The sequence below is a fragment of the Periophthalmus magnuspinnatus genome, chromosome 17 (genome assembly GCF_009829125.3).
Source record: "Periophthalmus magnuspinnatus isolate fPerMag1 chromosome 17, fPerMag1.2.pri, whole genome shotgun sequence".
NCBI lineage: Eukaryota > Metazoa > Chordata > Actinopteri > Gobiiformes > Gobiidae > Periophthalmus > Periophthalmus magnuspinnatus.
In genome coordinates this window covers 19,752,336-19,779,319 of record NC_047142.1, presented here as the reverse complement: position 1 = coordinate 19,779,319, position 26,984 = coordinate 19,752,336, and the positions used below count along the sequence as shown (strand labels likewise).

The window sequence follows — 26,984 nt, the reverse complement described above, 5'->3', positions numbered from 1 at the left end:
GATTTATTTTACACATCAATGAAAGTATTTTTCTAGATTGTAAAGGAGGTTCAAAGGTGCTTCCTATTTTTCTAAACAGTATAATAGTAAATACACAGACTTGTATTTATTCAAAAGCATGACTCTTTTTGGTGACTACTTTTTGGCTACATGCTGGATATTCTATGCATTTTCTTGTGTTATAAATGTATTGCTTTATTACGATCTCTATGCATCTGTACATACGTCATGAATGCCTTGTTAGTGTACACGGTATGCTAGAGTCGGACTTTTTATGTGTGATTGCATTGTTGTTTTGGGTTGGTTTTGTATGAGATTTAATTGAGAATGAGAATTAAACTTTTGGCAATGCACATTGTTTAAGAATGTCATTATATATATATATATATATATATATATATATATATACATACATACATATATGTGTGTGTGTGTGTGTGGTATTTGTAAGTGCTATAATCACATTTGCAACAAACACGTTGTAGTAAAAGTACACAATGGATTAATTAAAAAATATTTTTTTAATGTTTCAAACATGACACATTAGCACAGCATAGTTCAAGTATAGGCGCTACAGCATTATATAGAAATGTATTTACATCAAAGAGTCAACTATATGAAAATAACATGCAAATGTTGCTACAGGGTTGTGCAATAGATCAAATTTGTCCAGTTGTTTTATTTACCTAAATACAAATGCAATTGTCAAAACCTCTATAGCTTTTGCATTTAATTAAAAAAAAGAAGTTTTTCGGAGGAGGGAGGGGATTATAGTTTTATATTCTTCACTAAATTAAGCCAGCATCTTTAATTCATTGTAACCCTAACATACCCCCTTCATAAATTAGTTAATTAAACTTACATTTAACTATTAGCCTACGTCAAGGTACATAACATACTATGTATTATCATGAGAATCTACTAATAATGCCATTGCAAAATGTAACAAATTGTTTCTACCAGTTTTATCACAGACTTATAATGGGCTCTGCATTATTTTCTGCAGTGTTTTCAATTTCTTCTTCAGTCTCCACTTTCTCTATGAGGTTTTTGGTGTCCACCACGTCAGGCTGGGAGCGTTCAGTGTACAGTGGGTTTTCAAATGTGGAGAAGGATTTTGGCGACCTCTTGTAGTAGAAAATGACAGCTGCGACTAAAGCAGAGATGACCACGATCACCAAGACGACAGCCAGGCTGTTATGGGTCCGACTCAGGTGCTGCTGAGGGCCCAATGGCTCTGCACAGTGAATAAAGGTAAGAATAATGAACTTTATACTTTCTGGGGGAAGGTATATATGGATAAAAGCAGATATCTTAATTTCTTTAATATCTACAATATTCAGACAAAATTTTTACACTATTAAAGAAATGTGCCAAGACAAATGTAAAAGTTCTGAATGAGGCTGAAGTATTGCCAAAAAGTGAATCGACTGTAAAATGAAACACCAATGCAGAAATATCCCTTTATACTCTTGTTTTGTGTATGTTTTTTGTCCTCCTTTAGGTTAATCATTAACTAGAATGGTCTCATTTTGCACCTTGTTTAGCCCTAAATTAACAGTGATAAGGTCCGGGTCTAGATCTGCTGGTACTCTGGAAGCCACATATTATCTTTGGTGTGTGAGAACCACTGTTTTACGTTATACAAAGCAAAGTAGTTTAAAAGCCTGAATAGTCCATAATAATGAACCTTTATTTAAAGACATGTCAATACATCAAGACAACTCACCTTCTTTTCCTTGCACTCTGGGTATCACTGAAACAAGATGAAATGTAATTATCATTTAATACAATGCTGTGGGTTTAATTTATTTTTTCAAAACATCAGCCTCAGGTACATGAAAGATCTTTAGTGATGGAACCTACTTGTACAACTGAGGGATTACACACACATAGTCATTGCAATAGCATTTAAAAATACCTTTAGCATCAATATTAAAATAATAATCAATATTACCTATAACAAGCTAACATAATACATGGTTACATTTATAAGTAATACATACATGCATACACACAATTTGTCAAATACATAAATAAATTGTACCTTTATGAGTTTCACAGACATATGCGCGGTCATGCCATCTTCTCCCTGTGCTCCATTTTCCATCACTCGACCGCATCTCCCCATAGTCAGCGCGAGGCTCCTCTTCACCCCAGTTTGTGTAGTCCATCACTGTGTTGTCCAGCCACTGCCACGTCCCTGACCACAACAACAGTCTTTATTTCAGTATATTTGTGTCATATATATTATATGTCAATATGTAATAACCATGACAAGTCTACTATTAATAATAAAAAGTAATTGTATTTTGATAACCAATACTGTTTTTTGTAGAAAAAAAATATACAAATGCAACTATAATCAAATAAAAACAAGAGTAATTAATAAGCAAAATTGCTTGCTGCACTAAAACACTACAAACTGTGGACAAATAAAAACGTCACTAAAATTAAAAGAAGGGACAAATGAAAACTACAATCAAATTCCCAACAAAATGGAAAAAAAGTTTTTCAACAAATATCCTTTGCACACGTTGGAGGTCCAAGAAGCAGCACAATGTAATTACCATTACTTGAATTAAAAAAATAAAGTTTCATAATCAACTAAATGCAATATGTCATTATGTAAACGATGCATGGAAACTAGAAAGAAAACTAGCATGAAAAGAATTATTAAAATCCTTGTACCTTTGTGACTTTTGAAGAGCCCAACCCAGAAGGAGGTGTGCGCGTCTTTATATAATTTCACATTTCCTTCAATAAATTCCTGCTCTGATGGATCTTCAATACTCGCCAACCTCCCACCTACAACATGGAAATATATGACAATAATAACAATAGCAATAAATAAACACAATGGTATCTACAATGAGTCTTATATGTTTATTATTAGACTCGCTTTAACTCAGGGGTATCCAAACATTTATCAAAACAGGGATGAAGCAGAGGGCCAATCCGGAGCCATATGCTCAGTGGAGCTCAACTGCTCCAGAAAATAAATAAAGTAAATTTTCAATTAATTTTTCCCATTTTCAAAAAAATTTCAAATATTAAGAGTTCAAAGGCATCGCTGAGGCTACTCATGCTACTACTGCATAAATGATATGCATAACCCAGTTTAAATCCAGAAAGTACATTTAAAATGCAAGATTTTGCAAAATGCTTTAACAACTTTAACAGTGGTTAACCGGGGGGTGGGTGGTCACAAGTGAGCTCCATACAGTGAAAATTAGAAATATGTGCATTTATAATAAGTTATAATGAACCACCAGGCCTTTATTCAATCTTAGATCCTCAAAAGGACACACTAAATATTTGATATAAGCTTCAGCAGGGTAAATTTTCTAATCTCTAACAAATGATTATAACCTTATACTCCTATATTTTCCTCTGTCTTTATTGTCATGTTGTGTTACATGCAATAAGTACCTCAATAATGTACTCAGTTTTAATCTGTATTAAATATTAGTCTATTGAATGTTGTGGTGCCATCTGTAACCCAGCATTTCCTTTCAAAAACAGTAAACCTCCCATACACTTATATTAGCCCCTGCGCTCTGCCTGAACTTACCATCAAACTAAAGCTGACATAATTATTATTGTAGTGATCATTTGATGATTTGTGTATTGATAGTTGTTTTTCTCACCGTGTCTGGCACAGCTACTGGCGGCATCCCCCCACTCCACCTCCTCGGTCACAAACAGGTAACAGTGGGCTTTGTAAGGGATCCAGGTGTAACTTTGCCTATAGTCCACCTCTGTTTCCTCAGGACAGGCCCCTGGGTACTCTGTGGACTGGGTTGGGGCCACGTCTGCAAATGGCAATATTTAATCATGATTTAATGCAATAGTAACTCATGTAAATAAATAAATAAATAAATAAATAAGGGAAGCCAAAGTCAAATAAGAGTCAGGTTTGTGAAGATGCAACCAACACAGAGTAAGAACATAAAAACATCTCAAATGGTGAGGCATTTATTTTAGTCTATTTTTGGATAAAAGTGACATGTGAATGTTCAAAAGAGAAGAGAAGAAGATCTAGAATATTTATACTTTGGAAAGACTATCATGTGCACATTTTGTTTCTGTTTTGTCTGTGATTAGGTTAATACAAAACATAATAAATAAATTAACAATTGACTATACAGTACCTGTGGACTGCAGACACACACTGTTCATGGTTGTATTGCAGAAGGCCGTCTTCCACTTTCCGTCCACATCCATGTAAACACAAGGTTTATCCTGACGAGGCTCGCCACTTGCCCAATTTGCAAAGTTCATGTACCAGCCGTCAATGAATCGGTAAAACCCATTTGTCTTTAACAAGGGGAAACATCATTGTAAAATTTGCTCAACAGAATATACTGACCAAAACAAGGTACTTGCATAAAGCTTATTATATTTACAAGAGCAATATTAGTCTTCAGAAATCTTGTTTAAATATCTATTAATATCTGTCATTTACCACTTACACTTTACACTTACTGCCACTACTACAAGTAGCAAGTACAATTAATAGCAACAACACTACTCGGTGTTCTATAAACTTTATTTAACCATCTATATTTCTAAGGACTGGAAATTAAATTAAAAAATGTAATTAAATCATTTATAATTTATAATTCATATAATAATGTTATATTATTTAAAATTCAGGCTTTTAAATTTGTGACCTTTGTATGGTGTCTATAGAAATGCCTACAGTCCTAAATTTGTACAGAAAAATACTTTGAGGAGGGAGTTAAACTTAATATGCAGCTTTATTAAAGTGTGCTTGAATGAAACAAAACACAACTCAATGTTTGTTACAAGAATGCTATAACTGTCAAAAAAAAAAGAAAAAGAAAAAAAAATCACCAGTATTCAGAAAGTATATATTCATTACTTTCCATCTCTGAAATCTGGCCCGGTTGAATTTAATAATAAATAAATTGAATAATATTGTGTTTACCTGCTGTTTGTTGAGTCCAATCCACAGAGGTGCATTGAGGGTCCTGGCCATCAGCTCTACGAAGGATTGGGTCCACTCATTACGCAGACTGGCCAGTTTAGCCTGGTCTTTCTCACAGTTGACTTTAGCATCGGCCCAGCTCAGGTTTTGTGTTACCACTTTAAGGCTGTCGTTTGCCAAAGTTAGATATGCATTTGGAAGAATCGGGCTCGGCTGTGATGGGGTGTTTTTATCTATGAAAAAAAGGCGGTAACATTTTATATTTATATTTATTTATATTTTATATTTTTCATAATGAACAAATAGCTTATGAAGAATGATTCAGACTTAGTAAACACTTACTTTATTAATTACAAATGAATTCCCTAAACATAACCATAACTTCTTAATTAAGCGGCCTAGTTATTAAGCATATTCAAGCATTAAGCATGAATCATTCATTCAAGGATAATTAAGGTATAATTATTATAAAGTGATGCCAGAAAGATTATAGTTAATCATGTTAGTATAGTTGATTAGCCTGAGCTTAATGTTTGAAATTGAAGTTACATTATATAACTTTTCATTTGCTTATCTCCATGGGGATGTTATTAGCTCAACTGAATGTTCCACATTGTGGCATTAAACTTGTCTATGAAGCATTCATTTCATTACAGGTGCATTGATTCTTACTGTGAGCAGACTCACCAGTCCACTGACCTAGTAGTGCATAGTGCACCTTTAATTTTGATAATAATTAACTACTGTAAATATGTAAAATTGGAAATAACACATATTTTCCTCAATTTTTTTTTATTTGTAGCTGATATTACCAAATACCAAACACAAAAATAAGCATTTTGCCTCAATGCCAAATTCGATTTATAATTATTTAATTTCAAACTTCCTCAACTATTCCACTATTCATTCTTAATTAATGTAAATCTACCTTTGTAGATATACAGATTATTCGATCTAAATAAAGAAAATGTATTTTCTGTTTTAAAAATTGTCATTCCTACTTGAGTATTTATCGTTATGTACATGTCTTCACTCACCAAGCTCTCTAACACAAACAAATCCATTGGTGTCATTGCAGGACTTTATCAGCCATTTCCCGAAGCCCGGTGGACTGCTGTTAAGAACAACACAGTCCTCCTATTCACCCAAACACAGTACAGTTAATATTAGAATAATTCAGTGTCAAGTGATGAAATGTAAATGTGATGGAAAAAACTGTGGAGAAATAATGTACCTCATTCCATCTTTGATAAAAGCTTCCTGGTCTGCGTTTATTTTGCTGAAAAGACAGTTACAATTACTTTGTATAGAGATCATTGCCTGGCAAGTCCAGAATTATATTGTTGTATATTTTTTATACAGAGGATTATCAGTCTGGTCACCACTCCTTCAGTCACGCCTCAAACCAGGCTCTGGCTGTATAATCACTTTTTTTATTTTTATTTCAGTGACCCATGCGAAACAAATGAGCTCATTGTTCACCCATCATTTTAAACAAAATCAAATTTCTCTCACCTCAGATTTGCATTTTAGTGCTTCAATCATTGATTTTGCAGAAATTCACAATGTTTTTCAGTCTCCTGTGATATTGTTTTCCTTTCTTTTTCCTCATAAGTAACCATTTGTTTTGATGTGGACCAATGCATGTTCCTGATTGGCTAATCCCCCTGTCAGTCACACCCATCTGACCTTGGGGAGATTCACCGGTGACCAGACTCACATTTTCATAAAGTATCGGAGAAGTTTGTATTTCCAGGCAATAGAGATTAAGGTTGAATTCACAAACTTTGCCATCTTTTTTAAAAGCAGGTGAAACGTGATGCATTGGCCAAAACAAAAAAAGGATCAATGGAACTGATGCTGGACTGCTAAATATGTAGGCACTTATATATAATGCATTCTGGACAAGGTTATAATAACTTTTTGGAGATGAGCAGAAAAGTTACATAGATTACCTTTACAGTGAGATATGATAAAATGTGTTGCATTGTTCTTTGAGATAACATACCGCGAAGGCCCAGTTGGTATATTTCCTTGGTTTTCCATCAGTCCAGTAATATTCATCTTGTTTTACACTGTTCAAACCAATCCAAAGATCAGTGGATGTGGCTTCAGCCATTCTGGTAGTCAGGAAAACTGTAAAAACAAATTAACATAGGGCCTCCAAAATTATGTTCTACTATTGCTTGTTAATTATTAGCACATATTATACACTAGATTAATCATATGATAAATATACTGAATAATAATTGTGTGTATTTTATATATATATATGTTTTGGGGTTTTTTTGTTTTGTTTTTTAAATAAAAAATGGTCAAACCTTGGACATATCTTGATGGTATAGAGACCAAATTTCCTCCCATAGTAATACACTGTTTTCTTGCATCTTCCCAAGTGGTTTTCCTGTTGTTTATGATGCTGTAACACTACACAAAGAGAGTTAGTCACATGTCATGTATCATGTCAAATTATTTATATTCATTTTGAGACTAATTCCTAACCTTTGAGTTGAACTGCATCCATTTGAGTGGACAGCCGCCAGTAGGAGGCGTTGTTGGGGCCACAGTTGTGTTGACTGGAGCAGACGAGCTTCGTTTGCAAATTGATTTTACCTCCTCTCCACAATTACAGTTACTCCAGAAACCTTTAAGTATATTTTAGTTACACTGTGTATTTAATATTTAATATCACTTTTAAAATGTGTCCAATTACTTACCCATATAATAAGTCATAATGACACAGTTTTGATCAACATTATCTTTTGGTTGATTTTGGTCCCAACTTAGAAACTCCACTGGAGTGTTACTCATCCACCTACAAACAAGTAAATACAATGTAATTTAAAAAACAAAAATGAAAAGTTTAATAGGAGTTTCAGATTTTTTATTTTATCTTACATACCAAAATGAACCATCAAGATCTACTGAAAGCCCAATATAATAACGTCCATAGTGTCTGGAAATCTGTTGAAAACACCAACCCACTCAAATTAGTTTTCACTTAGGAGAGTTGATTATAGGCCTTCCAACTTTGGAGAGCACCTGCTTCCACACAATCGGCACCCAAGAAGAATTCACTTTTTCACTTTTTTAGTTTTCACTTACTTTGGCAATTTATTCTGTTCAATGACATGACAATATCATTCACCAAATGCACCCATTTAAATGTATTATAATATATGATGCAGTATAAATATATACAAGTTTACATACACTACATAAAAAGAGACATACACTTTTTTCTCACTGTCTGACATGAAATCAGACTAAACCTTTCCTGTCCTGTTCCTGGTCAATTGGGAATACCAAAATTATTCCTATTTGCTAAATGCTAGAATAATGACAGAAGGATTTTTAAAGACAAATTTTCATAACTTTCTTCAAAGTCAGAAGTTTACATACAGTAAAATTACAATGCATTTAAACACTTTGGAACAACCCACATGATGATGTCATGACTTTGAAAGCTTCTGATAGGTTTATTGACCACATTTGAGTTCATTAGAAACACACCTGACACCTGTGGATGTATGTGATGGCACACCTGAAACACACTGCTTATTTGTGTAACATCAGGGGAAAGTCTATAGAAATAAGCGAAGATATCAAGAAGAGAATTGTGGACTTGTACAAGTCTGGTTCATCCCTGGGTGCAATTTCCAGATCCCTGACGGTGCTCTGTTCATCTGTTCAGTTTAAAGACCATGGGAACATCCAGCCATCTACCACTCAGGAAGGAGTGGTATGATGGTTCTGTGTCCCAGAGATGAATGTGTTTTGGTCCAAAATGTGCATATCAACCCAAGAACAAAAGCAAAAGACCTTGTGAAGATGCAGGCTGAAGCTGGTAAGAGTGTGTCATTATCCATAGTGAAACAAGTAATGTAACAACATGGGCTGAAAGGCCACTCTGCCAGGAAGAAGCCATTACTTCAAAAGAAAAAAAGACAGATTATAGCTTGCAAATGCACATAGGAACAAAGACCTTAATTTTTGTCTTGTGGTCTGACATAACTAAGATTGAACTTTTTGTTCATAATGAGCATTCTTACATTTGGAGGAAAAGCTTGCAAGCCTGAAAACACCATCCCAACTGTGAAATACGGGGGTGGCAGCTTCATGTTGTGGGGTTCATAAGAAAAGGACATCATGTGGAAATACTGAAGTGACATCTCAAGACATCAACCAGGAAGTTAAAGCTTGGGTGCAAATGGATGTTACAAATGGACAATGGCCTGAAGCATAGTACCAAACTGGTTATAAAGTGGCTTAAGGATAACAAAGTAAATCTTTTGGAGTGGCCATCACAAAGTCCTGATCTCAGTCCTATTGAAAATGTATGGCCAGACTTGAAAATGGATGTACGAGCAAGGCGGCCTACAAACTTGACTCAGTTACACCAGTTCTCTCCTGCCAATTATTGTGAGAAGCTTGTGGAAGGATATCCAAAACATTTGACCCAATAATAAAGTTTTAAGACAATGGTACCAAATACTTATGAAATGTATGTAAACATCAGACTTTGAAGAAGCAAGGAAAAGTGATCTTTTAAAAAATCCTTCTCTTATTATTCTGGCATTTAGCAAATAGAAATAATTTTGGTAATCCTAATTGGCCTAAAACAGAACAAGTTTAGTCTGATTTCATGCCAGCGAGGGAAAAAAGCATATGTGTCTTTTTGTATATTGTATATAAACTTCTGGTTTCAACTGCATTTGTTTATCCTTATAATTAAAAAATGTGTTATTGTGACAGGCATATTCATATGTCTATATTTGTTGAGTTACCTGTTTCCATATGAAGGTATTCTCGGCTCGGTTGGTGATTGTGACCAGGTCTCCGTGCTTTTGCTGACAAAATTTCCGAGCCTCCTCCATGGACAATGACACTTTGTTTATGTAATACTGATTCCCTTTCCACTCCAGCCAACCATCCGCTGTTGTGTTAAATTCTGATGACAATACACGCACCATTCAGTACATTATTGAAAGCATATTCACTTTTAATTTAAGTAAATAGAATTCACATTTCACTAAAAATAGTTAATATAATTTATATTTAAGATTTTATGCAGAATTTTGCCAGGTATTTTCTTGTTCTGTAATTTTGGTGATGCTTATAATTTTACTTCCTGGTTGGACATAGGCAGCAGATATAATATACACAGTGGTACTGTTTCCTAGCAACCATAATGTTAACAAGGGTCAAAACTAATCACAATTACACACAACAGTTAATTGTGAATGATTTGAAAAATAAAAATGAATGACAAAACCTTTTATATTGTTGAATCAATATTTAAACTGTCAGAAAAAGTGCCTTCCTTGTGTGTAAGTTGTCCCTGCATTTTTGATGGAATCAGTGACAGTTGATGACTTGGGTATTCTACTTTAGAACTCACTGAATATATTTATTTACCTTGGGTGCCAAACCAGGTAATAAGTTGAAAAATACATTAATCTGTCAAATGCACTTTAAGTATGTAAGTTCATGTACTAATATATCATACAGATACAAATAACTGTGTTATTACCAGTCACTGTGTCATTTCGAGGTGCTCTTGGAGTGACCCCTAAAAAAAATGGAACGCAATACATTCTAGTCAGAAAGTCAGAAATACTGTCATCGTGATGCTGATAAATACTGAGGAAAAACTAATACACAACATGATTTGCCATACAACAATGCAAAACAATACACTTTGCAATATTAAGGAACATGGATAACATCCTAGTCAGTCTGCTCCATTGGCCCTTACACCCGTCAGCAACTCACTCACACACCACATTCATATTGGTGTGTGAGTGAGGGTGAGGTGCCTCGCCTAAGGACACTATGACAGTTTAGACCAGGGGTAGGCAAACCTTTTATACACGGGTCTCAATGGGTTATAAAATTTGACATATTCTCAATGGTCTCCCATCCAAGTACTAACCAGACCCAAACTTGCCCCTTAGCCCTTTGGCCCCTATTATACTTCACCTGCACGGATTTGACAGAGCCAATCGCTGTAGGCTTCACAGTTTACATCATTCCAGGAACCGCGCTCGTCCCAGTTGTAAATCGTAAACTCTGCGCACGCCTCTGCATTATTGAAGTTATTTGGCTCCCCCTCCTGCCAGTGCTGGAAGTTTACCTACAAATACAGCAGAGAGATTTACTTTAATTATAAGCTTGTAATTATTATCTTTTAAAAGGTAAAGATTTTTGTCAGTTATTTTACCTATTTTAAAGGAATGGTATGTAGCCTGTACTATTACTGGGTTAATAAATGAATTACAATCACAACTGAAACTGGATTGTCAGTGCCTTAACCTGCAGGTGCTGGGATTTAGGTAGTGATGATTCAAATCAGAGAAAACCTTTTAGATTTAAACTAACTGGATTTCAGTATTGAAGACTCATTCTGGTTTCTGGTTGGCTCATCGTTATGTGAACGAAAACATCAAATAATCATCAAATAATCAGTAGAGGCTGTATTTGATTTGAATATGTCTATTTAGTATCTATAGACACAAATAGGTCATGTTTATGGAATCTTACATACAGTCAGTGTATTATATTTAGATGAACTAATAAAAATACTGGAAACAAACAAACCGGGCTCCCGTCGCTCCAGGCGTATCCAGTGTTTGCATCCGGGACGTAGAGACCAATCCACGCTTTTCCATGACTTTAGAAACACAACAATATAGTTTTCAGGTTAAAAAAATATTTTTAATGAACGATGAAGCAAACACTGATATGATTTAATTGTGAAAATGTACCGGGCCACTCGTAGCTCGTCCCTGCTGTGAATACTGAGGAGGTCTCCTCCAATGTCTCTGCAGTATTCTCGGGCCTCAAACCAGGTCTTCTCATTCGCTCTAGGCCCTGTGAAAAACTATAATACAGACACATAAGTAAGCTAGTGTTTCCCATAGTCAGAACAAAAATGGTAAAAAAAATAATTATACTGTAATATGTAGTTAAAACTATTAAAACTATTTAGAAGTAAGCAGAGGAGCAGAGGCAATATTACATAACAGTTCTACTCCATAAGTTGTATTAAATAAAATGATTAAATGAATAAAATGATGAATATGGATTGCTTGTGCCACAATAGTTTATTACTGTGTAAACCACTGAGGTGAAATGCATAATGATGCACTATGTTTAATTAAAGGTACCATACCAATATCATACTTATCTACTCAAAAATCTAGCAAATAACCCCAAACTACTGTAAATCCATTGATTCAAAATTTTGTATTTAATTTGGCTACACATTTTTTAAATGGTCGTGGAACACTGGACCAGCTCTATACTCTCCATCGGGTCCTTGAGGGTTCATAGGAGTTTGCCCAACCAGTCCACATGTGTTTTGTGGATCTGGAGAAGGCATTCCATCGTGTCCCTCGTGGTGTCCTTTGGGGGGTGCTCTGGGAGTATGGGGTCCGGGGCCCTTTGCTAAGGGCTGTCCTGTCCCTGTATGACCGGAGCAGGAGCTGTGTTCGCATTGCTGACAGTAAGTCAGACCTGTTCCCGCTGCATGCTGAACTCTGCCAGGGCTGCCCTCTGTCACCGGTTCTGTTCATTATATTTATGGACAGAACTTCTAGGCGCAGCCAGGGGCCGGAGGGGGTCTGGTTCGGGAACCACAGGATTTCATCTCTGCTGTTTGCAGATGATGTTGTCCTGATGGCTTCATCATGCCAGGACCTGCAGCAGGCACTGGGGCGGTTTGCAGCCGAGTGTGAAGTGGCTGGGATGAGAATCAGCTCCTCCAAATCCGAGGCCATGGTTCTCGACCAGAAAAAGGTGGCTTGCCCTCTCGGGGTGGGTGGAGAGTCTCTGCCTCAAATGAAGGAGTTCAAGTATCTCGGGGTCTTGTTCACGAGTGAGGGAAGGATGGAGCGTGAGATTGACAGGCGGATCGGTGCAGTGTCTGCAGTGATGCGGTTGCTGTATCGATCCGTTGTGGTGAAGAAGGAGCTGAGCCCAAAGGCGAAGCTCTCGATTTACCGGTCAATCTACGTTCCTACCCTCACCTATGGTCATGAGCTCTGGGTAATGATCGAAAGGACAAGATCGCGGATACAAGCAGCTGAAACGGGCTTCCTCCGCAGGGTGGCCGAGTGCACCCTTATGGATAGGGTGAAGGGCTCGGTCACACAGGAGGAGCTCGGAGTAGAGCTGCTGCTCCTACACATCGAGAGGAACCAGTTGAGGTGGCTCAGGCATCTGCTCAGGATGCCTCCTGGACGCCTCTCTAGGGAGGTGTTCCAGGCATGTCCCACCGCGAGGAGGCCCCGGGGAAGACCCAGGACACGCTGGAGGGACTATGTCTCTCGGCTGGCCTGGGAACGCCTTGGGGTCCCACCAGAGGAGCTGGAGGACGTGTCCGGGGTGAGGGAAGTCTGGGAGTCCCTGCTTAGACTGCTGCCCCCCTGACCCGGCCCCGGATAAGCGGAAGAAAATGGATGGATGGATGGAAGATGTTACCCCACAGGCAGAAAATTTGGCTTACAACCAGAAAAAATACTTACTTAAACCATAACAATTATCTAAGTAAAAAGTGTAATCAAACAAAAATAACTCTGTATACTCTCAAAATTACTGCACCCTCACCAACAGTATGCAGAAAAGAGAGACTAAAACAATAGCAACTGATCAAACCTTAGAACAGTAGTTTCTGGATGAGATCTTGTTCCAGCCATCTGGGCATTTGGGAGGGGACACAGTGGGTGGGGGCTGGGTGACTACAGCACCCTCTGCCTGATGTTTACAGATGTACTTTTCTTTGTTAGTGCAGGGCAGCAGGTCCCAGAGTCCAGCCATAACCCCTGTGGTTATCGCGACACAACCCTGCTCGTATCCTTACAAACATAAATCAGGCAGGTAAGTTATCCAGTTGGTCATTTTGCTTTTGTAATTTATATTTAACTATTATTCAAATATGTAAAGCTCCATGAGGTGACTGTAGTTGTGGTGTTGCTTTATGCTAAATAAACTGAATCAAATTATTAAATTATCTAAAATTATCTTCCATTTAAAGCACATTCTGTCTGTCACTGACACTACAAACGGGTGACAGACACTACAGAAGAAAAGATTTGTCAATACAAGATATGTTCATATAAAATTTCTAAGATTAATAATCACTATACCAATTGCTAAAAATATAATATGTATAATAAACAATAAACCCCATTCAGTTTTTACAGGTGCACTCTCATCTTATGCCATACTGTGGAACATTCGAAACATAACAACGTATCCATGGAGACAAGCCGAGGGTGGACCCTGCCAGCAATTGCATAGGAGTGAATCTTTAACTTAGGAGTCGTATGCTAGAAAGTACAGAAACTTGACCAAGTGGCATTTTAAAACATGTAAATATATCCTATGTGTTTTGATATTCAATAATTCAATTTTTTGTAGTGTGTGTGTTTTTTGTGATGAAACATTATTTAATTTGTACCTGGCATGTTGGCATTCCAGTGAGTGAATCTAACTTGGTCTGTATTGGTCCAAGCAAAGCGATCAATGTCGACCATATTGGAGAGACCAATCCAGAAATATTTCTCAGGCCGTATCCCCACCAAACTCACAAGGAATGCATTGTCCACTCTGTAAATACAAAAGAGATATGTAAAATAGGTATAGGTATGTAAAATAGGTTCTACATAAGTACAAGAGGCACAGAGTCTTGCCCAAGGACACAACAACAGTATCAACTCAAATATATACGTTCTTTTAGAGACTAGAGCGAAGAGGCGATCAACCTAACAACAACTAGCATGCTAACGTGCACTTCTTGATTATCAGAAAATGAAATGCTTTCTAATTAGATGCAGACAGCACGCAGCATGTTTTGACCTCAAGAGCTGCTGATACAATATATCTGTACTAGAGCGAGGCAGTTTTTGCTCAAACACCTAAGCCTTTAATGAATATTCTCTTACCCGTTGGAAACATCAGCCAGGTACGAGTCTGTCCTCTTGCAGTCATTATTAGCCTCATCAAATGTTTTGGTCTCTGTTCCCACAAAGTAGCAGTATGAGCCATGTCTCTTCCAGTTCTGTGTTGGAATTACATTTAAAATATGAACAATATGAAGGCATTTTATGCTTTTTGTGGTATTTAATAATAAACTATAACACCCATAATAATTTATTTTACATTTTTTTAATTGTTAACCACAATAAAAGGGCTTAATAATATAAATGGATCTACTGACTTCCTGTTCAAAACTACAGAACTGAAAAACCTGCCTCTTCGTGGTGGCATTTCATTCTAGCAAACAGCAGCTTCTCATTTACTTGTTTTTATTGTTGAAGAATTGCTACGTGACAATTTGAACCTTACATGTATGACACACAGTCAGATATACAGAAAAATAGGCAGAGTTAGGGGATATATTTTCTGGGCACTCAAGTCTTGAACTGAGAACAATACAGTATTACTCAAACACGCATGAATAAATCAAAATACAAGTTTGAATAAGGTAATGATGAGGGAATATCATTATAGCATTAAAAAATCACCTAAGTCGATTTTAGTATCTTTCCATTTAAAACAAAAAATATATTTTCTAACAGTGCATGATTAAGATTTAGTTAGTCTTAATATTACTCACAGGTTTGCAGCCCACGTCCAGAGTGACCTCTTCCCCTGTCGGTTCATGGCTGCTCTGCTTCATACAAATAAAACCATGCTTTTCTTCACAGCTACGATCCGCCCAGTTTCCTTTCTGCATGAGGAGAAAAAAGTTCCTATTTAACAGAATATACATGCATACCAAGATTATTCCAAAAACTGTGAAACAATAACTTGAAAAATCAACCAGAGCAACACAAGACAAGATTTTTTAATTTTCTATGATAAGTAAAACATGCAGTTCTGTTCCCAATTTTGGCATCAACATTTTTTTATTTAGTAATAATACAATAATAATTTTGCTGTTCTTGTAGCATTGTTTATTGGAACTACAGCTTCTCAAGAGGCGTAACTAGCCAAGACTCGCCATTTTTTGTCCAGTCCAAACTTAAACCCATGGAAAATAATTCTCACAAGATCATTTTTGTCATGTGTGCACAGTCTTGTGGCAATATTATCTCGCAAGATCTTGTCTCACCCCTAATAAATATATAGAAATACTTTGTCACAGCCCTGTTTGAAAGGAGTGTGTTTGAGTCAGTACCTCTCCAGTCATGAGAACACAGTCTTCCAAGTCTCCGGACACAGAGGGCTCTCCGTACTGCCAGGTGCTGAAGAGCACTGGGGACTGGTCGATCCACTCAAACAGACCCTCAGTCCTCTGGTCGTTCAGGCCGATCCACAGCTCATCTGTCGCAGCTGCACTCACAAACATAATGTGGAGTTATAACAAATAAATCAATGCATGTTTTGTTCATATTTCTTGTTAATGTTGCATTTTTAATGCAGAACTTTTTCATGGATTATGTTAAATAAAAGCAATGGTTACATGTCACTTAAGGGTTTATTGAGATTTCTCAGCGTAATTGTGACATTATTATTACAGTCTATGCAATGTCTTTGTTTCTATATAATTCTAGTAATTACTTAAGTACATTATACTTCCTCACTCATTTTTGGACATTTGGACTTTGCAGCTCTATATACAGTAACTTATATTATTTCATTTTGCCATTTGACTGCTTTTGCAATGTCCTGCATTACTAATGTTTACAGAGTAAAATTTAATTCAATCTGAAAATGATCATTAAAGGTGCACTACATAACTTGTCTGGTAGAAAGTCTACCACCTACTTTTCTCAAAGATGGTATTACTTTGCCTTGTATGCATTACAGTTTTTTCAAATGTTTTGGCACAATTTCTGACGCCTTTCAAAAATTGGGCAAATATTTTGCCCATTTTGCAAAACTATTCACAGAAAACACAAAATAAGACACAATTAAGTCTATTTTAGTAAAACAGGTTGGTTTGGTAAACCAGGCATAATTCACAGGCTTACCGAGACCACAGTAATTAAATCACTGCGCCAACTAGTTACTTCGTTCTCCTTTTACTTTCTTTTTCTTTTCCTAATACGCCGCAGATTTTTATTACCCTCTGAGATGCACCCTATCCCTCTCGACTCTCTCTAAGGATTTGACAAAAGCCTGCTGATGTCACCAAAATCTTTATTTTTCTTTGAATCCTAAATAATTTAATCGCTATACTTTCCTAAACCTCTAGTTACTTTTTCTGCGCAAGTAAACAATCAGAGAGTTGCCCTCAGAATGGAGTATTATTGTTATTAAAATCATTGTGTTGCTAAGCCATTAAGTACGCATCACAACCTAAATGACAAGTAGTAATAGTTTTTATATGAGAGTTAACGCTTGAAAATGGATATAAGGTTGTGCCAACATGAACTGAGTATTTGCTCCCTGAGTAGTAGGTGGTGAACCCTTCACCAGAAGAGATAGTATATGTTCCTCTCACCGTATCCAAGCTGGGAGATGACAAAGCTCTGGTCCTCCACATGTCGAATGCTGATCAGATCTCCGCCCTCCTTACGGCAATCTTTCACAGCGTCTGACCAGGTCTTGGCTTCACGGTGAAGGTGGAAGCAGTGACCGCTGTAGGGAATCCAGGGACTAGCACAAAACCCCTGTTCAACTGTGGAGTACAATAACTATGTTTAAATAAGTTACAACTTATTACTGTTACTACAACTACTACTTCTACTCCTACTCCTATGCTTCCACCGCTATTACTGGAACAACTACTTGGCCTACCAATACTTTCATTACTTTAACTATTACTGCAAGCTGCAACAATGACTACGGCTATTAGCTGCTACTGCAACAACTACTGTATAACTACTACTACTGCTACTTATTACTAACTTCATCTACTCCTGCTGTTGCTGCTTCTTGCAATAATAATACTTTTCACAACAGCATCAAGTATTACTAGTACTATTATTACTACTACTAATACTACTATTACTACTACTTTCACTTCCACATCCTAATTCTGTGTAATTTTCCATAAATGAAATTAAATTATTGGTCTAACTCAAGACAAAACCAGTTCTAATCTAGGACTAAACTTGTAACAGTAATATAATATAATCCTATGACATAACAACATTGCATCACAGTTTGAGACAGTGATGGGTGAAGTATTGAAAAGTATTGATTCTAATGCAAAAATATAGATACCGTACTTAAAATGCATTTAAAAACTTGTAGTCACTCTGTAGTTTCTGAATTCTAATACAAAATGCATTGCTATAGTAAACACAAACAACAAACCAAAGGGACTGCCCATAACTAGTTTGCGAACCACTGTTTGAGAACCATTGTATACTACTTTTTATCATACTTGTAAATATTGGAGGTGGTGCCCCGCTCTTGGAGCAGATGTAGCCCAGTTGTTTTCCACAGGTTGAACTCTCCCAGGTCTGCTGCCCAGAAGAGTCCATGATCGCACAGTTGTGTCCGGGGTTTTGCTGCGGATTTCCTGAAGAATAAGTAGAAATATCAGCTTGGAGTCTTTATAAAATGACAATTGTAATTATACCTTCACAATTCCATGAAAAAGCCTAATTGTGATGTTTCTAATAGGTATTGTGATTGAGATTATATTTGCGGTATATGCTTAAAAAGTAGGATTTTGTTCAGAGTGCAGATTCTGTTGAAGGAAGACTGAAATATTAACGAATAAACTAATAACTTCTCTAAGCAGACACAAGGGGGCACTAATCAACTCATTTGACGTCAGATCAAAGTTGAACATAGAAGTGGAAGACGTAAATGTGTATGCTAATTTATAAAAAACATCGATTTAACTTTGATAATGGGTGAATACATTTAAATATGGTCTTCCCCAAACGAATGATAAGTATATTAAGTAAGTATTATAGTAAGTAAGTATTGGTATACAGACTTTTGGACAAGCTAACGTCACATTTCTTGTTGTGCGTTTTACAGTTGAATGTGTTGATTGTGTGGTTTTACATAGTAGCTCGTTGATTTACCAGGTGTCCATCGGAGGTATCTGAAGGGCTGTCCATTGGTCCACTGCCAGCCGTGATCAGGATCCAGGACTAGACCAATCCAGATCCTGAATCCCCCGGACCCAAGAAGAACTGCGTGGATGAAGATGGGACAAAACAAACGAATAAAGGTAAAAATATGAGTAGGACTGCAATGATTAATTGACTGAGCGTGACTAGTCGTATTTTGATCATCTGGACTGGTATATTTAATTTCACACTCATCACACACTTTATTTAGCTCATATAATCGTGTCAGCATTGTCATGATTTCATACCTTAGTGGTACTGCTTTTCTGTCTGGGACCTCTCAACCCTATTCATTGGTTTGAAAATTATTTAAAAAAAATGGGAACTGTTGCCATAGCGATTAGTGATTTAAAACTTAACATTATATCCTTTTAATGGGAAAAGGTCTTCATATGTTAAAATACATAATTTCTATTTATAAATATCTGAATATGGCTTTACATGATGGTAATGATTTAAAGGTGCACTATGTAACTTTTCTGATAGAAGGCCCTCCACCTGCATGTCTCAATGGAGATTTTATTGTTTTGCCTGTAATGTTCCACATTAAAGTAATGATGTACTTACATTGTTACTGCCCCAGGTCTTAAGCTCTTTAATGTTTTAGTATCTGTCTGTTATGTTTTATGTGTGTTTGAATCTGTCCCCTTTCCCCATTGAACTGTGGATGTGTGAGCTCTTGCTGTTGACTAAAAGACTAAAAGTTTTCCCGCCATGCCAATCACCTGCAGCCACCTTTCCTGTTTAAGAAGATTCAACACACCTGCTCTGGGCTGCTGGCCTTTGTGGCCAGTATGCCATTTTGTCTATGTTTCATTTAGATGTTAGGCATTCGTGCCTCTTCACTCTTCCTGCTTCTGAAGAGTGCAGACATGAACCTTGCTTGTTCCTGTGTTTTAATCATTTGACCTCTTCCAGTGTGGAAAATTTGTCTAGTTATGATTTTCTTTTAAGTAAACCAAGACTTTTTAACATTTTTTTTTTCATTTTTTAACAAAATTTCAAACGATCCAGTGACATGTTTGGGGGATGAAACCAAAGGAATTCTTTCTGTAAATGCTGTCAGAACTATCAACCACAAATTAATGAGTTACAAGACTAGATATTTGTTTTAGAATCTGAAAAAGGACTTCACTGGATGTTGATTGTGACTTCCAGTGGTAAGCAGCCCACAGTTACTTTCAGAGAAGAGGTTTAAAAAACTACTACTTTCAACTTAAACCTGGGTGATACTGTGTCTTTTCCAAAACTTTGTAAAGACAAGAATGCCAAGCCAACGCAGCAAGTGATAAGAGACAATGCTAATATAGTTACATCATCCAAAATACAACTTACACACAGATTTTTACTACTGTCACAAACTGATATTAACATACAAACAGAAAATGATTTTTGGCACAAAACAAGAGCAATGAAGTTGGCAAAAGAGCCCAGGCAGACAGTCGATCTGTACCAAACATCAAGGTCAGAGATATGCTACTGTTAGGAGATGGTGCTATTAGAGATGTGAGCCACGGAGGAATCCAAACATGTTCCCCTATGAGATTACAAAACTCCTGTCAAAAGTTTTGTCAACACATTGAGGAGTTAAATAGCTGATTATGCAAGTGGGTGCAGTTGACACCAGAATAGAGCAGACTGAAATCTTGAAAAGGGATTTCACTGAATTATTTGTGGAGCTTGATAAAGTGGAGGTTAAGACATTCATCAGTGGACCTCTTGTTAACATAGACAGAAGGAAGATAAACAAATGTATCCAGCCGTTTCACGTGAACACATGGCTGTTCAACGTGTGTGCGCCCAGAGGATTGCACTACATTGAGAACTTTAATCTATTCTGGAAACGAGAGGACCTGTTCAAGGGAAATGGCCCACATCTGAGCAGAGGTGGAGTGAAAGTGCTGACAGAGAACCTCCTCCATGCCCTGAGGCATTGGCCTGGACAGGGTCCTGGGCCAGTGAGAGAAAAGAGGAATAAGAGAAGTATTCCTGCTGCACCCACCAGAAACCGAGCCAATGTGTCAGCACCACCAGCAGCATCACAACTACCACAACCACTTCCCCCAGCGAAGTAGTCACCACCAGCAGCACAACCATCTCCTCCAGTGAAGGAGTCATCACTAGCACCACAACCATCTCCCCCAGCAAAGAATTCAGCAGCACCACCTCCCCCAGAGAACAAGTCATCACCGCCACCTTCCCCAGTGAAGGATTCATCACCAGCGTCACTTCCCCCAGGGTCCTGGTCACAGGCCTTGACCTTGTCTGTGACAACCACAGTAGAAGTTTTAGTCCCAGCAGCACCCCAATCCCCCCCTCACCTAGACCTTCACCCAAACTTTTTTGACCTGTCTGTTATTCCCAAACCAGCTGCTGGTCCTGCAGTTGTTTGAAGGAGACACATAAATGATAACACAGGTGCACTGTTCATGGAAATGATACACTTTGAAAATGCTTCATGTTCTAATGTTGATGATTTGTTGAACTCTGTGATTTTGAATGTTCTGGACATCATTGCCCCGATAAAGGTTAAAATGGTTAAAGATAAGCAAAAAGCGCCATGGAGGAATGATTACTCGATCAGGGCACAGGAAAGGGAGTGCCGGAGAGTGAAGCGAGAATGGCGCAAGTCAAAGGTTCATTATGGGATTTACAGAGAAAAGATGTACAGACACTTAGAACTGACTCACTTTGCAACTGTATATGACAAAACTCTAAGAGATCGTCACCAGTTCATCTACATGCTGCCTCGATGTGTCACTATATTTCTGAAGTCTTTGCTCAAGAGCCATCACCACTCACTTGCATAGTTAACATGTCACTTTAATCTGGAACATTCCCAAGAGCTTTGAAAACTGAGGCCTGAAGCCTCTCCTAAAGTAATGCCATACTGTGGAACATTCCAGCCAAAGCAATAACATATTTTTGGTACACCATGATCAAATAATTGCCATTGTTAATCCACAGGTTTTACTCCACCAAAACACATAAACTGTTAAATTGAGATCAGAGGTTTACAGTGGAAAGCCTTTGGAAAGCAGAAGCCCTTAAGTTCCTCAACAGTCTGGATTGCACAATCAGACCCTGCTCTCACCGATCGTTGGATTAACATTTTCCGGAAACATAAGAAGGATGTGAAGGTTTTGTTTGCTTTTTCTCAGTTTAGTTATTTTATGGACTCCCAGCCATATGTTACATTCATTAATGTTACAAACTCATAGCCAAAAAACGGGACCAAAAACATGGACTCAGAATTGTTTGTTTTAATGTTCAAACACACTTATCTATAGGGATCCATAGTAATTGTTATGTTATTGAGAGTCCATTTTTTGTCAGTTCAAATATTTAATAACTTTCCTATATAAACCAGAACACAGAACAACTAAAACAGAGTGAGGTGTACATTAAGTAACATAAGTAACATAATTTAACATTAACATTTAGACAGTTGCAGATGTATAAAAAACTGTCCCAGTGCTCATTCACTGCTCCATCTCCTCCAAGCCCTTAAGTTCTTGGAGGAGATGCAAAATTAGCAAAATGCAAAATTTCCCAAAAGTTGCAAAATTGCAAAGTTGCCTCTACATCTTCATGTAATTACTGTAAATGTCCGCCAGAGGGCGTCATACCTGAAACAAAGGCCTGCTCGTTGGGATCTGTGATGCTGAGCAAAGAGGCGCCCTGTTGTTTGCAGCTGACTTGAGCTTGGGACCAGGTCAATGCAGACTGAATGTTTAGCTGGTAATATGCCCCTGTCGCAGAGTTCTTGACCCAGTACTCATTAGCTGAATATAAACAAGAAAACATCATAGAAATATTAGCTTCTTTGAAGAGTAGAAGGTTGAATAAGTAACTACAACCACAAACAAAATATGTGATTCATTGTGTCTATTATTTAAAATGCAAGCTCACATGTGGATGGACAGTAGCCCCACAGTTCATGTTCAAATTTTGTTTCAATGGCGCACCATGACCTCTTGATGGACGAGTCGTAAGTGGTGCATTCCCCATACCAGCGGTCTTTGTACATGAAGGGGAACATGCAGGGCTTCCCACGTGCATTCCCCCCAATAGTGTACAGCTCTGGGGGAGAGAAAGAGACTTAAGTAGTTTCATTATTTAAGACCAGTTACATACTTATAACATACAAACTATGAATTGCAAGATGGAGAATGCATAGGTAGATTAAACTGGATAATAATTAATGTACTGAGGATGCTGCATCTCTAAACAGAGAATAGAAATATTTTATTTTCTACACTCTTCAGATTTGAGTTAACAAACAATGTAAATTTTCTCATATTTTGCACCAATATTGAATGTGCATCACTAAACAAGCCACCACATTACCCAGACTTTTCAAAACACTTATCGGTAACCATTTGTTGCTATTCAGCTGGGTATTTACATAGAGGCTGCACATAATCTACTAATCTGATGGATAATGACAAAGTTTAAAGACAAATCCCAACAATTATTGACATTTCTCTGTCTATAATTAAATCGTATTATAATCCGTTGCTTTTTTTGTTAATATAGTATATACTCAGTATTTTAATTTGCAAACCAAAACAACAACAAACAACTATTTGTACCACAGACTTGTGAAGTCCATCTTGTTCAAGACTTAAGACCCCGTAAAAGCATCAGATAGAAATTATTCAATCAGCCTTCATTTCAGATTGTTCTAATAGCTATTTTACAATTTCAATGTAGGATTAGATATTTTAAGGGCCTGCCATGTGACCAGGCAATGCTTTGAAGACCACCTGCTATCTCCACTGACAAGATGGTACATAACTCTCTTCAACAATACTTCAATGATTTGCACTGTTAGATTTGCATTGTAATTCTGACCATTCTGTCAGTTCTCTCCAGTCTGTTTCTAACTTATTGTTTGGATGCTTTTATTTCATTATAGTTAGTATCTACTATAATTATTCAGTGTTCTATGTACTGTGTTTTCTGTACCTCTGTAAGTCCTGGTGCAGGCTCCACTGTTGCTCCCTACTATGGTGAGGTGGTTATTGGGCCCCAAATTTCGGGACAGAACTATGCTTTCGTCCGTTCGTAACTCCACATACAGATTCTGGCCTTTCAGTTGTAGAAGAGTATTATTTCGACATTCCCATTTTTGTAGCTCACTCTGATCATCACAGTCATAAAGACTGACTTCGCTGCCCAGAGTTTTGCCCTGGGCCCCAAGACACTTTTTGGTGGAGGTCACAAAAAGTCGGTTCCCGGTTGTCCAGCGCACCTCCACACACCGGTTGGACCTCCTAGCCAGACATAAACCAGTGGCTTTGTTGATGAGCACAAATGAGGCGTCTACAAGAGACAACAATAGCAAAATATTTCAAAATATTTTTGTGATCAAGGTTCTTATAATTTGTTGTTGTTATTAGTTAACTGACAAATTGCCATAATGGGCTTGTTTGATTTAAAGTGGTATTGGACAGGATGATTAGTTTTGAATTGTTATGGCAACAGTACTATTTTTTTTTCTTCTGAGAGCCATGGTTAGAATTAAGATAAATAACAAACGTATACAAAAATTTGTAGTCCATAAATCAATAATATGTTTAAATTACCAGCCATTTAGAAATATTGCTTAAAAATCCAATCCAATGTGCTGAACAATCTAAATAAAAAATCTAATAAAAATAATTGGAATCAGAATATTGTAAATGTAAAAAAAATAAATAAATACTATATCTAAGAAAAAAAAAAATGGATTAGTGAAGTTAAAGGTTGTGTTAATATCACAATAGCATGCAGTTGAATATGGTATTAAGACGACTACAAACTATACAATTGAATTAACGTGTGAAAAACCTGTGGAAAAACATGCTCACTTGATGGAGATTGCCATAGTCGACATAGAATAATTGTCCATATACATACTTTGCAAGGTGATGGATACTTTACCATTTGAACATTGAGCAGTTGGGATTAAAACCATAAAAGCAGCCAGGATTATCCACTGGTCCAGCATTCTCCTGATAAGCCCCATTGCAGCAAACATGGTCCATGCACTGCAGGCAGGAGACTTATGAGGCGGACCATAACAGAGACACAAACTTAAAATCACTGGCACTGCTTTTTTTTTTTTCCTTCTTCATTGAGAAAGTTTTGTCTTCCTGTTTACTTCCCATCCTCCACAGAAATGCTGTTTTCTTTGGTAGACATGACGCAGCAAATTTCTAAGTCAAGGCTGAACGGAAGGTATGGGCTCAGCCATAGAGCAATAGCACATATGCAAAATGAAATTAACTTAATCTTAGTGTCATTGAAAGGCACATTAAAACAAATATGACATAATAGCAAAATCTAAAATAACTTGAGACTCGTTCATTAGATAACTTGTCAATGAAAGTCTGAAGGTGATTCCACTTCCGTTGAGAACCAGTGTTAAAGGTACACTACATAATTGCCTGGAATCTTCCCCAATATGGTTATACTTATACCTACGTTCATGGAGACAAAGAGGTGCTGCAACCAAAAGTTACATGTCATATCTGTGGAGAGCCGACCCCACTCACTACAAGAATGTGTTTATCAAGGTATTTTTTTAGTCATGGAGACATATAGCACCCCAAAAGTTACATAGTGCACCTTTAAGATCATAGTGAATAATATAACATTGCATGCAAATCCATTATAATAAAAAGCTGAAAAACAGTGAAGCAGAGCCTATAGATAATGCTAATTGAGCTGTATATTGTCCAAAGATCAATATGTGTTAAATGTCAGTGACTGTCCTGATGTGGCTGTAATGTGCTGAACATCCTGTGCTCTCTGCAGTTACTCCTGTTAGTCACAGAGGCCTTTAATCAGAGCGTTTCAACTGTGTTTTCGCTTCCTCTGCAGCTTTTCTTCTTTTCAAGATAGACAAACAAGTAGTGTCTCAGTTGGCCAATACCAATAACCCAAGAGCTGTAGAAAAGTGTTACCATTAACCATTAAAACCATTATCTTATCCATGGGTGATGAAAACTTGGCACTTTTTGCATTTAACATTTAACATCAGTATAAAATAATTTACATAATCAATTATCATTACATAATATATACAAATAGAGTCTAACTGTGACATCGGTTAACAATTAGAAGCATGGGCTAGTGTTAAAAATATATCTATCGCCGACAGGTTGCCCCAGGAGTAATGAAGGATGGGTCAATAGGTTCAAATTTTATTATAGTGAAAATAAAATACATCCCAATACTCTTACCTCACCTTAGAATGACTAGTCTATAGCAAGCTTCTTTCAACTGAAACATGTCCTTTATTTAAAAATACAATTTAATTTGAATCCATAAAAACTTCTGTCTTGAGTCCTAGTTTGCTATTTCTACTAAAGACTTTCAACCTGATAGGATGTTGCAGTTTTAATGACATGATTACAGACAGTACACCTAGATCAACTTGTTCTCGGTCCTCACCCTATATGTGAAAATGTCAGATAAGGTCACCCTATCACCAAGTATATCCAAAGATGCCTATTAAAATCTAATTAAATTAATATGCAGTTGATCAATTTAAACAGGAACATTAATGACAGTAATATATATATATATATATATATATATATATATATATATATATATACAATGTGAGATATTTGCTTTATAAAATGACTAAAAAGGATTTCAGTTAGGCCATAAAACAGCTACCCTAGTGCTCTGGACTTTGGGATCGTAGATAAAGTTAAGACTTCCTTGGCGCTTTCACTGCTCTACAATAAAGCGTGTACAAATCGACCAAAGAGGTTAGCTAGGGATGAGCTTGATAAGCTCCTGCTAACAATTGGAAATTCATGCAATTCTGGCTAGACATGTGGGCATTTGTGATTATACTGCCTGGTAAGAGCTCTAGTATAATTTTGTGTAATTTACTTTGCTAGTCAACAGTGGTTTGACAAAGAGAATTAAATTTATTGTAGCTATTTTGTTGAGGAGAAAAAATAATAATTTGTCTTTTTCAG

General features: G+C 36.9%; 1 protein-coding gene across 1 annotated transcript; it reads right to left on the bottom strand.

Moving 5' to 3' along the window:
- Positions 1-961: 961 nt before the first annotated feature.
- On the bottom strand, positions 962-25,104 carry mrc1b (mannose receptor, C type 1b). The gene is made up of 31 exons (XM_033982411.2): positions 24,928-25,104; positions 23,971-24,327; positions 22,912-23,082; positions 22,629-22,784; positions 18,952-19,062; positions 18,297-18,434; positions 17,409-17,585; positions 16,140-16,294; positions 15,576-15,689; positions 14,902-15,017; positions 14,418-14,566; positions 13,613-13,812; positions 11,722-11,837; positions 11,555-11,627; positions 10,937-11,090; positions 10,488-10,526; positions 9,742-9,905; positions 7,857-7,918; positions 7,672-7,769; positions 7,457-7,599; positions 7,276-7,381; positions 6,963-7,090; positions 6,189-6,233; positions 5,992-6,091; positions 4,955-5,187; positions 4,155-4,320; positions 3,651-3,815; positions 2,692-2,808; positions 2,048-2,203; positions 1,730-1,756; positions 962-1,237 (listed from the first exon to the last, which is right to left on the bottom strand). The coding sequence occupies exons 1-31, from the start codon at positions 25,022-25,024 to the stop codon at positions 969-971; spliced, it is 4,302 nt and encodes a 1,433-aa protein (XP_033838302.1). The 5' UTR covers positions 25,025-25,104; the 3' UTR covers positions 962-968.
- Positions 25,105-26,984: the final 1,880 nt, after the last annotated feature.

Bases quoted from the DNA above. Each gene is read 5' to 3' on its own strand.
- mrc1b (XM_033982411.2), bottom strand. From the start codon at position 25,024: ATGTTTGCTGCAATGGGGCTTATCAGGAGAATGCTGGACCAGTGGATA. The intron at 23,083-23,970 runs GTACAGAAAACA...TCTCTCCCCCAG, and splicing joins CTGCACCAGGACTTACAGAG to AGCTGTACACTATTGGGGGG. The intron at 2,204-2,691 runs GTACAAGGATTT...TGTTGTGGTCAG, and splicing joins GCTCTTCAAAAGTCACAAAG to GGACGTGGCAGTGGCTGGAC.